The sequence below is a fragment of the Vulpes vulpes genome, chromosome 6 (assembly GCF_048418805.1).
Source record: "Vulpes vulpes isolate BD-2025 chromosome 6, VulVul3, whole genome shotgun sequence".
Classification (NCBI taxonomy): domain Eukaryota; kingdom Metazoa; phylum Chordata; class Mammalia; order Carnivora; family Canidae; genus Vulpes; species Vulpes vulpes.
This window is the reverse complement of record NC_132785.1, coordinates 65327243-65340223: the sequence shown is the minus strand read 5'-3', so window position 1 is coordinate 65340223 and position 12981 is coordinate 65327243. Positions and strand designations below refer to the sequence as shown.

Below are 12981 nucleotides of genomic sequence, written 5' to 3'. Positions count from 1 at the left end.
CAGCACATAAGCAGGGCGAGGGGCAGAGGGAAAGGGAGAAAATCCCAAGCAGACTCCCTGGGAGCTCAGAATCTGAGCTGAAGTCTAGAGTTGGCCTGCTTAATCAACTGAGCCACCCAGGCGCCACTAAAACTTAATTTTTAAATATTTCCTGTGATCATAAAGCTCTAGAAGTTAAAACGTTTTTCCTCTGGATATAGTTCTCATAATACATGTTAGTAGTACAAAATGTGTAATTAGTATAGCAAAGATTTTACACATTGTGATAATTAATAATAAACTAAAATTGTATTGGAAATGCATCTCTTAATGAGAATGGATGGTCCTTGGGGCCTTGATTAAAGGCTTTGAGGATACTAATAATTTTAATTTGCTTCTAATTTTAGTGCGCTGGAGGTAATACTAAGGTTCTGGGTGAGATGGATGGCATCCCTGGGTTAAAGTGGCAGAAGGGGAATGAGGTGGGCCAGTGGCGAGGGAGACTGGGGTGGCAGTTTACATGAGGCAGAGCAGTCAGAGGAAAGAGAACACATGGATACCGGGCAGCTGGACAATCTATTCTTTTAAAACAACCTATTTAGCCATAAAAGAGGTATCCCTTTCACCCCTTATTGTGTTTTTCAGAACCCCTGGAGGTGTGCACCCTGGTTTGGAAATTGCATTAGGGATAATGAAATGTCATGGGGACAGATGGATCAGAGCTGCATATGAATCCCAACGAAGTCCCCTACTGACCATACCATGGGTTTGCTCTGGGGCATGCTGCCTGACCTGTGCACACTGCCATTTGCACACTTTTACTAAAGGCTGGCTGTGAGGGTAGGTGAGGTCCCGAGTGTGAAGCACCAGGTGAGGCCTGGCATCAAAACCCATAGGTTCTCTCTGGCTCTGGGCTACTTCTTCTCATAGACCAGACTGGTACCAAGGCCAGCCCCAGAACAAAGCTGATGTGGGTGTTCCAGGCTCCAATCTAAGACGTGCTTACTTCTTGCTATCTCGATTTCTACTTGCTGGAAGTTTCTGAGTTCAGTGAGGAAGCTGTTGCAGAGTTCAGTTAACAAATGATTCTGGTATTTCTCTTCATCTTGGGGGCATCAAAGGGGTGTTTTTTTTTCCCCACAGAGAAACATATCTGAAGGCTCTGTTAAAACTACTTTCTTGAAGTCAGGGGATAAAAGGCCTCAGATAGGAAAAAGAAAGAGTGAGACAGAGACAGACACTGAGCCTGGTTCCCACAGAGAGAATTTATTGAGGGAGCCAAAGCCTTTATTGAGAGGACGAAGGAGTCCTACTTCAACATCCCTCCTTGATACTGCTGGCTGCCAACATGATGGAACAGTCTGGGAAGGGAAGGCCTGCCCTGTGTGGGGCCACTGGGAGCCTCTCACACCACAGCCTGTCCCACCCTGAAGACCCAGACAGAGCTGGAGAAGACATAATTCCCACCCCAGCAGGGTGCTGAGGATGCCTTCCCCAAAAAGGCTAGAGCTCTAGCCTTCAGGATCTCTGGAAGAATGGCCAGGATGCCTGGCCTTCTGATTGGCCAGTCTAATCCTCAATATGAAGGACAGGGCAATAGGCCCGGCTGACAGCTCAGTTCAGACCTGACCTCAGGCATCTACTCTAGGAGCTAACACTTAACATCCAAACATGATTAAAAACACTCAGGACAGTTCTCCTGCTGACAAAGGGCACACCCCAGATAATGGCAGTCCTGCTGGACCCTGGCCAGAGATAGAGACCCTAGCCAACTGGGTGTGAGCATGTGAGGAGTCCACTCCGCCCCTTGGGGAGGATCTTCCAGGGCTCAGCTAGGGCCCCCAAACCTGGGCTTGTGTTTCCCCCATCCAATGCCAGTGAGTCCTCAAAGATCTCCCGGAAGGGAGAAAGGCAGGAAGAGGCAGAGAGCTTGTAAGAGGCTCTCCGTGTACGGGGCTGGAGATTAGAATTACTGGGGGGAGGAAAAGGCTGTAGAGGGGTGGGGCACCGGGGCAGGGGCACTGGGGGGTTCCTCAGATTCTGGCATGTCGTCCTGGAAGTACTCAGCCTGGCGGTACTGCCACAGACGCAGGTTCCCGTCCCACTGCAGAGCAGAGGTGACAAGAGTCAGGAGATGCTGCCCCGCCTAGGTCCAAGTCCCAGACATGCACTGGTCCCTGCCCCCCAAACCCTTGTAACCTCACCGAACTGCTGACAATCTTTTCCTCAAAGGGATGCCAACTGACGTCACGCACACAGGCCTTGTGGTTGGTCAGCTTCTTCACGATGTGGCCGCTGAGGAGGTCATACACTGTCCAGGGAAGGCCGGAGTGGAGAGGGGCTGCCAGAGTACCTTCCAAGCACCCCTCATAGTTCCTCATCTGCACTACTTACCTATCTCTTAGGCAACTTCCCTGCTTTCACAGGGGAGCAAAGCCCACACCAGAGGGTGCTCTAATTCCTCAGTTTCTTTTCCCTACCTTGGGCTGAGAGTATGGTCTAGCAGAGCTTGGGTATCTCTCCCTGGCCCTTAGCTAAATGTCACAGGGTCTACACTAAGAAAATGCAACATGGTTCTAAAGCTCTTTAAAGCAATTTTCCAAGAAACCCAGAAGACACAGAAGGCATAACCAAAGTGAACAATGGGCCATCTGCAGACATCTGAATTTGCTCTTCCCCATCTGGATGGGGGTGCATCATTCTCTCTTTCCCAAGTGGGTCTCTGTCCGAGTGCCTCCCTAAGTATGGCACTATCCTAGGCTCCTTATAAGCTGTGGGTGTGTCTGTGTGCCCTTCTGTACACTATTCTGGCTTTAGGGGCTGCACATCCTTTACTTGGAGCTGCTGTCTTTTTGTCTCTGATCCACCCCCACCCCCCCACCTTTCATATGTAATCTCTTTAAAAAACAGAATTGCATATATTTCTGGCAATCTTTTATATTTACTGATTAGAATTCTATGTTCCCTTTCTTAATTTAAAATGCTGATGAATATAAGGTTCTCTATTTCTCTGTTTTAAGCCTGACCTGCTCCAGGCTAAATTATATTTCACTTGTAGTCACCACTGGGCTTTTTCGGTGGTCACTGGTGGTTACAGGTGAAATGTCAGAGAAACATTCTTGCCTTTCCCAAGGCCCCCTGTCCTGACACAATCCTTACCAACAACTTTGCCAGTAGAGCAGCCGCTGTAGATAAACTGCTGGCCCGTACTATGGATGGGAGAGAATCGGCAGCGGATGAGGGTGTGCAGCACCCCATGGCCCCGGTAGGTCATCAAGGAGCTGTCCCCTGGGAGCTTCAGTTTCCGCCAGGCTGGGTAGGGATGCACGGAGAGCCCCGAGATTAGGGAGTCTGGATCTTCCCTCACCCTTAGTCCTCGGCAACAATCGATGCTCACAGATGACTGCCTTTTCAATCCCCAACTGATGGCTCTTTCCCCACCTAATATTCCCCCAGGTGGCTCTGCTGGTTGTGAAAACACTGAAATACTTTTGTATTAGTTGGTTCTGAATGATCTCCAGTCTCTTGCCCCAACTCTCCGCACAGTTGGGCAAAGAATTAATGTGTGGTGAAGGGGATGGGGTTTCTCCAGGCCATAGTTACATCCACTGTGCCCTGTTAGGTCTTACCTGTTAGGTCTTACCAGGGGCTAAGTATTGGAACTTCCACCCCTGACTCTCCACTCTCCAGGTGTCAGCTTCTACCTTCCACACTCACCTTTTTTGGGCACCTGCTGCCAGCGGTAGTCCCAGTTTTGCTGTGTGGCAGCCTGCCGTGAGGCCTCCATTCCTTCCCGACTAGAAAAGCGTCGGATATCCCAGAGCTTGATGGTCTGGTCTTTGGAGTTGGAGATGAGATAGCGGGCATCACCCTGGGAATCCCCAGATGGATAACAAGGCATCAGAGCTTGCGAATACTGGTGGTTGTGTCTGTCTAGCTCTTCTCCAGGTAAAGGGTAAGAATGCCAGTCCTTTGACTTAGCTTGCCTCTTTCTTCATCCAGGCCAGCTCACTGCTGGTTTTCTACCACAGAACCCACCCCCTGGCTTGGTTTTCCCTTCTTTGCCCCAGGCACTGGCTGGGCCTCCCATTCTATCCTGGATTAATGGTCTTCTTTCCTTCTACAAAAAGCCCTGCCCTGCTCAGAAGGATCTCGTGTTTCTTGGCTTAAGCCCTTCCCTAAACTTCAGCTCTTGCAAACCTTAACTAATAAGGAGCTCGGTGAGTCCCTACACCAGGCCACTGTGACATGCTCCCAGACAACTGTAACCTGGATGTGCAGGTCTGCTTCACTGCCCACCTTACTGTCAATGAATGTGATGCCATCCTGGTGCCCAGCCAGTGCGCCCACAGGTTTGGGGTCGTCCTCCCGCATGGTGCGTCGATCCCACACTTTGCAGATGGCATCGTCACCCCCAGAAAACAGGATCTGAGAGCTTATGTCAGCAAAGGCCACTGCATTCACATCATCCTCGTGGGACTCAATCTAGGGGAAGAAGGAAGCCAGAATACCTAGGGCCTCTTGCTAGGTCTTCTAATAGGGCCAAGGACTGGGAGGCAGAGGCTCTAAGAGCAATACCTGAAGGGTGCGCCGGTTCTGTTCTCGATCAAAGACATATAGGCAGCCGTCATTTGCCCTGAAAGGGAAGGGATAAAGAGGGTCCTGGGTCCAGAACCAAGAGAATCATTGTTATGTATGCTCTGGAGAGTCTCTGTTTTGGAGTCCTGCTGAAGGGCAAGCCCCAGTCTCTATACGCAGGAGGTGGGAGAAAAGTTAGCTATGTTTGCAAGGAGGTTTGAGACCTTTCATCTCATGCTGGGGAAATGGTGAGCAAGAGGTGAAGTAGCTCTGAAACTCTGACCTTGGAGAAAAATGGGCTGGTTGCTCTCCATAGCTGCCTGGATAGCTGTGTCCAGTAGTCTCCGAGAGAGCAGAGCTGGCCTCTGGGAGTACTCCCCTCTCCCTGATCAAGGGCTGCATCCCTTACCGATACTCACCCTCCTAGCACTTCCCGTCCATCGGAGGAGACAGCAATGGAAAAGACAGCAAAGCGACGCTCGTCTGGCCTAAAAAGGAGCAGAGAAGGAGCTGGGTGAAGTAGGCCTCCTTCAGCCTCTGTTAGTCTACACAGAATCTAATGAGGGTTGCAAGGTGTACTTCTAAGGGGAAAAAAAGGTCCTGCCAATACGTCCCAGAATGTGGATTACCTCCATGAGAACCCCGAAATAATCCTGCAACCATCTATTTTACCCTGGTCCTCTGGCTGACAAGGATAGGTGCTTCCCTCCCAGGAATCCACACAGAGACACTTGCAACCAGTGTACTCTTCCCTCTAAGCAGGAGTTCCAGTTCAAGAGGTTTGCTCCTGGAGAGCCTTCCTTGAGAAGTTTCTGAAGAGTCTGCCCAAGGAGGGAAGCCAGTACCTTAGATCCAGGGCAGTGTGTGTGTCTCCCTCCCCGTAGATGTTGCAGATATGAACTAAGAGAGGCAAGAGAAACAAGAATCTTTCAGGGCTGGGGGAACTTGGGTGGAAGTGAAATTAGGCAGGAGACGGAGCAAAGGGCAAGGATGTGAGACCCTGGGAGTGATTTTCCCGGGAGGAGGCATGGAGTCCTGGCACAGAGGACATGGACATTTGGAGAGGTCCAGAGCTGGAGAGCCAGTGGAAGTCTGGGGCATACTCACTGTAATCAGACCAGCTTGAGTATAGGAAGTGATTCCCATCAGGGGTGAAGGCCACATCTAGGACGCTCCAGCCTACATCCCGGGCCTTGATGCTCTTGAATTTATGAAAGCGGCCATACCGGCAGTCATACAGTCGGATCGTCTGGTCTGGGGAAGTAGGAATCAGGCAGAATTAGGGAACCCCCTCCTGGCATCCTCTCTAGATCTGACCTCTCTTCCTCTGTACATCTGTGGAATCTTCCCTTGATCATGGGAAACATGTTCTGGTCAAGCATCCCTAACCCAGGGAGTTCCTTGGGCCTGGGTCCTTCTAGCCTTAGTCAGAGGGTATGCTCCTTGTTCCAGGGCAGTTTGCAGGACCAGGGTCTGGTGGTACCTTGGCAAGCAGACATGAAGATCTGACCGTCTTTGCTGTAGATGCCACAGAAAGCCTTCTGAGAGTAGGTATCAGTGAAGCCCAGATCATTGGGCAAGAAGCTGGAAAGCAGAGGCAAAGTGAAGGTAAAGGGAGCTGAGGATGAGGAACGTCCTGGTTAGCAGAATCCTAACGGTGAGTGTGAGTACAAGGGTGGACTTCCCTTTTGCCTTGGGGTACGATCCCTTTTTTTTCATTCATTCAATCATCCTCTTAATTTCTATACTCTTCCAATTTGTTTACCCTCAAGCTTTGATCCCATTCAACCTAACTTTAATATCCCTGAGGATCCTCTAACACCTGCCTCTTCAAAGTTTAGGGGATAAAACCTATCTGGCTCTTAGAGTCTCTCCACCAAGCCCCATACTCACTGAGACATCATTCGAGACCGTTCTCCAAGGGAGAAGCTTCCCCGGTGGCAGAGGCCCCGTTCTCTCTAAAGGAAGGGATTGGGGAATATTGCTAGCAGAAACAGAGGGCCACTTCAGCCGCACCAACCCCCCTCCTCCAAAGATATTGCTCTTGCTGCAGAAATGGACACCACATACACAAGTATGTCCCACCAAACTCTGATGCAGGCTGGCTAAGAAGTCTCCAGCTCCAGCACTTGATGCTTCCTTAGAAGGTTTATTTCCCTCTTCTCTAGGGCAGGCAGGGCTCTGGCTACCTCAAAAGTCCTGTGGCCAGGCTGGTTGGAGGTGGAGAGGCCTACCTGGTGCAGCATCTGAGGAAAGGTGTGCTCCTGTGCTGCCCGCCTAAGCCCCAGCCGCCCTGTGGCCAATTCCACTTGCGTCTTGATCTCATTGCATTCCAGCTCCCGGGTGTCAGGGGTTGCATCCACTGTGAGTACCAAGGAGAAGTTCCATCCTAGGTCATCCAGTCCCAGGACTGTCCTCCAGCCCACTTGATGTGGCTGAATATACCGGGGTTACAAAGACTCCCTCATTCCCTGAATCATCCCATCTTCTTTCAATTTAACCTACTGTTCTTGCAAAAAAAACAGAAAAAGGGTTTTCTAATGAAAGTCTTCCGACGTTAGTGTCTCAATCTGCCTTTCCTCTTACCAGGTGGGTTGTATCGGTCCCCAAGACGACCATCCCAAGCACTGTCATGCTCTTCCTCTGAGTCCGAGAGGGCCTGGATGAGTTGTAAATTTGCTGCACCTCCTCCCTGCACCAACCTCACTTGGCCTCTGTGGAGAGATGCCCATGATAAAAGGGAGGATCTGTTCCCCAAACCAACCAAATTCAGAGTCAATGGCTACTCAGCTCTTAGATCACTGCTACTCAAACCCTCGTACTGTCCCCATGTTGTAGTTTGAGGTTGACCAGACCTTGGCTGTTACTTTCAGTCTCCTATAAGATACAGTAGGAAATGAATCTTCGTGCTTACAGCAGGAGTAGAGAACCCCAATATTCCATGGAAGTTGACACACCTACTAAGTTGACTTCCTAAGGAGCTAAAAATTCGGAGAGCATTTCCTTCTGAGCCTCTGCCTGAGGAGTCCATCACAGAACACAGTATTCTGAAGGGATCCCTGAGCTTGTCTTCTTCCCCAAGGAGCCATAGCTAAGAAACGGAGCCAGTGGCACACCTTTCCAGTCAATTACTGGTGGTGGTCACTTTCCTCAAAGCATTCTTTCCTCAAGAACAGGGTAAGAGTTAGGTTAATTTAAACTTGTTTTTCAAGTAAATCCACATGGCCTCATATCACATGTCAGCAACTTCTGGAAAGTTCAACACCCACCTCCCCAGCTCTTCTCTTTACCCCTCACGTCACTCCTTTTCTATCACAGCAAGGTTTTTATTTTATTTTTCACTTACTTGGAAAATGGATTCCATTTGTGTAGTCTTAGCTAGAGAGGCTCCCCAACAGTCCCCTCAAACACAAAAGCAAGTCGTCTTCATGACCCTCCCTAATTAAAAACAACTCTTATTGGGTGTTGAGCTCAGTGCCTGAGTGTCCAGAGGGAAGCTCAAACAGAACAGCTGGTCTGGGCTAATCTCACTTCCTATCCTTTGTAACCTCCCTGCCTGGAGTTGGGATCAAGGGACTGTGGTGATCCCTGGTGGGGACACATCAGAGGGTAAGTTACCTGCGGAGGAGATAGGCCAGTACCTGGGCCAGATCCACATCTTCATCCTCCTCTTCCTCTTCCTCGCTCCGACGCAGGCTAGCACCTCTTCGGGGCAAGCCCTCGGAGGGGTCTCCGGACCCAGTTCCTGCACTGCTGCTGTTCCGTGATCCCATCTTCTGATCACAGCATCATTAGGTCCTGTGCAGGGACTCCTCCTGTCACCTCCTTAGGTTCGGTGAAAGCAAAGCCTGCTCTAGAAACACCAGGGTTCTCCCGAGATAGAACGGTAGCTATCTCTAGGAGGGCGACCCTTCCTAGGGATTGAAATCTGTAGGACAGATTCTCTGTAGCCTGTGACAACTCCCAAGGCTTCAGGAACACAAACCCCCAATTCTGTGAAGCAAAAAAAAAAAAAAAAAAAAATCAGAGAGTGAAGCCTAGGGCGCTACCCTAGCTCACCAATGAGAATCCTTTGAAGAGGAATTTCTCAGTTTTCTACCTCAAACTCACCTATCAAAGTCCCTGGAGGGGTGGGTGAATTCCCAGGTAACCTCTTTGGCCGACCAATCAAAACCCCTCGCGGAAGAAAGCGCCTCATTAGCTTATCTTATCTAACCAATCAAAAGCCTGCGGGCTCTGAGACCCCCGACGCCCCCCTTAGGAACCAATCAGAGCGCTCCGTTGCAAAAGCCGGCAGCATCGACAACCAATAAGGTTCGAATTCGACTTAACACCCCCTCCTGTCTCGCCTCACGCCCACGTGGTGTGCCGGGGGTGTGTACGCCAAGTGGGGGAGGCAGGGAGGAAGCCGAGAAGCCCCTCCCACTGAAGCCGGCGGTTACCGCCCCGCGCGAGACCACCCACCAGCCAGGAGCGGTCGCAGGACCCGCAGCGGCTCGAGGCCTTGTTTACACCGACGGAGGCCGCAGCCTGGCCAACTGCTCTCCGTCACGCGCCTCCTTCGTCATGCATCTCCCGGCTTCCCGGCCGGAGGGCTGCAGACGTCACGCGCCGCCCCTGCCGGCCCCGCCCCCTTGGCCCGCTAACTGGACAGCTGAGCGCGGTGATTGCTAGATGGGCGGGAGAAGGTGGGTGAGCGCTGGGCGGGGAGGAGGAGGAAGCGCGCCTCGGAGGGGCGGGCGCTCGGGGTTGGGCGGAGTAAGCCGGGAACCGCTGCTTCCTGAGAGACGGCGGAACTACGCTTAAAGGGTGACGGGCGGGGCTTGCAGAAGAAATCGGTGGTTCGCTACCTGGAAGTGTCTTTAGCGAAAGATGCAATTTGCTGTCGGCCCCTGAAGCTCTTTTGGCTTCACCATTTCCAGGCGACCTCTAAGGGCCTCCCTTTCTCCTCACTCGCCGCCCCCCACCCCGGCTTCAGCCTTCCTTTTTTTTGTTGGCTGCAGCTTCATTCGGCTTTGCTCTAAGGGGTGGCCAGTGCCTTTGGGGTGTGTTTACGTCACAGGGAGATCCGGGCCTCCATACCCTCTCTTCCGGGATCCGGGAGCCTTGTTTTGTGGGGACTGCCCTTTCTAGACCAGCCCTTAGCTGCTTTGGCCACTTTTTAGACGATCCCTGGCTTTTCTCCGCGGTCTTTGCAGACGCTCCCTAATACTAGCCAGGCTCTCTAGGGGCCTTTCCGGTTCAGTCTGTTTCTCTTGGACTCTCCTCGGCTCTCCGGGATTTGCAGACCTTCCCTAGATCGTCGGTCTTCGGCTGGCCTCCCGGCCTGGGCGCCTAGTCCGGGGAGTGCTTGAGAGCCGCCTCCCACCCCTCCTCTGGGTTGATGAGTAACCCACTGAGCCCACGGCCCGGACGTGCCACGTCTCGGGATCCTCTCCCAGGCAGGAGGTCGAGTGACCTCGCCGCGCCGAGTGCTAAGGCCCTGGTTCCTAGCTGCACAGCAGTCCGCATTCTCTTGGAAGTGTTGCGAGCTCACCTAGGGCCTCCCCGAGGTCAGGGATGGGTGCGAGGGCTCTTAGTTGACCCTGGGCCCTCCTGCCTCTCAGTGTCCCTAGGAGGGCGAGGGTGTGGTCAGACCCGGGCGCTTCTTGGGCTCCAGGCATGTAGAGCGGAGCTTATCTCTGATCACTAGAGCGGCCACATATGGGCTGGGCTTGCGATCTGTACTGGGCTCTACGCTTCCAAGGGCCCCGTGTTTGGTTTAATGTCCTGCTATCGCCGTCTTATTCTTTTTTTTTTTTTATTTTTTATTTTATTTATGATAGTCACACACACAGAGAGAGAAAGAGAGGCAGAGACACAGGCAGAGGGAGAAGCAGGCTCCATGCACCGGGAGCCCGACGTGGGATTTGATCCCGGGTCTCCAGGATCGCGCTCGGGGCCAAAGGCAGGCGCCAAACCGCTGCGCCACCCAGGGATCCCCGCCGTCTTATTCTTAATTCAAAAAGTTTTTTTTTTTTTTTTTAAAGATTTTATTTACTCATGAGAGAGAGACAGAGAGAGAGGGAAAGAGGCAGAGACACAGGTAGAGGGAGAAGCAGGCTCCATGCAGGGAGCCCGATGTGGACTCGATCAGAGACCTCAAGATCACGCCCTGAGCCCAGGGCAGACGCTTAACCGCAGAGCCACCAGGTGTCTCAAATTCTTAATTTTTTAAAAATTTATTTATGATAGTCACACACAGAGAGGGGGGGGGGCAGAGACACAGGCAGAGGGAGAAGCAGGCTCCATGCACCGGGAGCCCAATGTGGGATTCGATCCCGCGTCTCCAGGATCGCACCCTGGGCCAAAGGCAGGCGCTAAACCGCTGAGCCACCCAGGGACTCCGCCAAATTCTTAATTTTTGAACAAGCACTCCGCATTTTCATCTTGCTCTGGGCTCTACGGATTATGTATGTAGTCGGTTCTGCCCGTTACCCACCTCTCATTGTCAGATAAGTTACTATTAGTTTCCCTGTGACATTTACTGAGACCTTAGGATTCTGTGGTTTCTGGGTTATCCGGACTGGAAAATCTGAAATCATTAAAACACACACACCTCACAAAAACTTGTATGCCATGGGAAATTGTGCAAGTTTCACTGGTAGGTTTTTTGTTTTTGTTTTTTTAAAGGTGGTGGTCAGTTCCTCTGGTGACATGTTGTGATGGATGCAAAAATAATATGGTTTCAATTACCCATTCAAGAGGTCTAGGGGTATCTGGGTGGCTCAGTGGTTGTTGGCTCAGAGAATGATCCTGAGGTCTTGGGATCGAATCCTGCATCAGGCTCACCATAGGTAGCCTGCTCCTTTTTTTTTTTTTTAATAAATTAATTTTTTATTGGTGTTCAATTTACCAAATACAGAATAACACCCAGTGCTCATCCCGTCAAGTGTCCCCCTCAGTGCCCATCACCCATTCACCCCCACCCCCTGCCCTCCTCCCCTTCCACCACCCCTAGTTTGTTTCCCAGTTAGGAGTCTTTATGTTCTGTCTCCCTTTCTGATATTTCCCACACATTTCTTCAGGGAGCCTGCTCCTCCCTCTGCCTATGTCTCTGCCTCTCTCTCTGTATCTCTCATGAATAAATAAATAAAATCTAAAAAAAAAAATATTCAGATTCATTATATCATTAAACAAATAATAAAACAGGGAAGGCCTTGCATGAATTAATGACAAAGGTGTAGCATGAACAAAGCATCAGGATTAATATGTTTTGAGCACTTTTGAATTCCACAAAAAAGAAACAAAAACTTGTTACACTCATCTTCTAAATAATGCATTTCTTGATTACCTCTTCCCTAGCCTCCGCCTCTCCTTACAAACTCAGTTTAAAACTGAAATAGAAATTCAGACCTTTGAAATATAGAATTTGTATATTATTGAATAAAACATTAAAAGTCATATTTTTAAAAATCTGAAATTTTATGACCAAAATGAGTTTTAACATGAAGATAAAGCTAAAGAATGTAGGATTTTATCTCTGGATCCATTGATTGATTTCTCTATGTAAAAGACTTTTAAGCTTTTGAACTTGTCACCTGGGGATGCCTGTGTGGCTCAGTGGTTGGGTGTCTGCCTTTGATTCAGGGTGTGATCCCGGAGTTCTGGGATTGAGTCCCACATCGGGCTCCCTGCATGGAGCCTGCTTCTCTCTTCCTCTGTGATGCTCATGAATGGATAAATAAAATCTTAAAAAAAAAAAAACAACTTGTCACCTGTGACTTATATACTTGTTAAATATATGAGCATTTATATCTTAGAATATACTACATGTCCATTGAAAGAAAATAGCATTTCTTTTAAGATAATTATAATTTTAAAAATAATTATAATTAAGTCATTCTGAGAAACTCTATTGGCCTTCTCTGTCATGATTTTGAAATTTAGCACTTTGCTTGGTGACATTTTGTAAAGTGCTTTTCATTTGGGGCAGCTTCTGCTTTCCCCAGCTACACCTGAAGCCACTTAAAGCCACAGAGAGCTTTTCTACCCTTAGGTATTTTAGGACCTGTTCTAGTGATTGCTAAATTGATTTTCTCTCTGACCTTCCTTTGGCTGTTTCTTGCTCATTAGCATCCCCACTAGAGGGCGGGCTAGGCTCGAGAGGAAAGAAGGAGAGCAGATTTTTTTTTTTTTTTTTTTCCCCTTTCCTAGCTAACCCCGTCCTCTCTCCCTTACCCCACTTTCCAGCTTGGCAATTATACAAAGCTCCTGGGACACTTGTCTAGCTCTGGACTACAAAAGGGAAAGTTTTGTTTTCCGAAGTGACCGATGACATGTGTTTATACATTATCTTCTTGTAGCATGCTGTGTAGAAGGAAAGGGGGAAGTATGCTAATTTACCCAGGACTTAAAATCTATTGAGTATAAAGCAATTGAGTA

At 49.8% G+C, this 12981-nt stretch overlaps 2 protein-coding genes across 5 annotated transcripts in view; one reads left to right on the top strand and one right to left on the bottom strand.

Moving 5' to 3' along the window:
• Window positions 1-1225: 1225 nt before the first annotated feature.
• DCAF11 (DDB1 and CUL4 associated factor 11) lies at window positions 1226-9251 on the bottom strand. Of its 4 annotated transcripts, none has more exons than XM_026007579.2 (15): window positions 9022-9251; window positions 8199-8550; window positions 7144-7271; window positions 6792-6919; window positions 6451-6515; window positions 6041-6141; window positions 5665-5811; window positions 5403-5457; window positions 4977-5045; window positions 4558-4615; window positions 4279-4464; window positions 3697-3850; window positions 3139-3291; window positions 2184-2290; window positions 1226-2083 (listed from the first exon to the last, which is right to left on the bottom strand). In XM_026007579.2, exons 2-15 carry the CDS (start codon window positions 8219-8221, stop codon window positions 1949-1951), a joined length of 1509 nt encoding a protein of 502 aa, XP_025863364.1. In that variant the 5' UTR covers window positions 8222-8550; window positions 9022-9251; the 3' UTR covers window positions 1226-1948. The 4 variants fall into 4 exon arrangements, with proteins under 4 accessions (XP_025863364.1, XP_025863363.1, XP_072617348.1 ...); XM_026007578.2 differs by having other exon boundaries at window positions 8176-8550; window positions 9022-9241; XM_072761247.1 differs by having other exon boundaries at window positions 8176-8550; window positions 8668-9193.
• The window catches only part of NRL (neural retina leucine zipper), a 29075-nt gene continuing 25252 nt past the window's right edge, over window positions 9159-12981 (top strand). The window contains exon 1 of the mRNA XM_026007577.2: window positions 9159-9245. The gene's annotated coding sequence lies outside the window, so the exon portion shown is untranslated. The remainder of the gene's footprint in view (window positions 9246-12981) is intronic.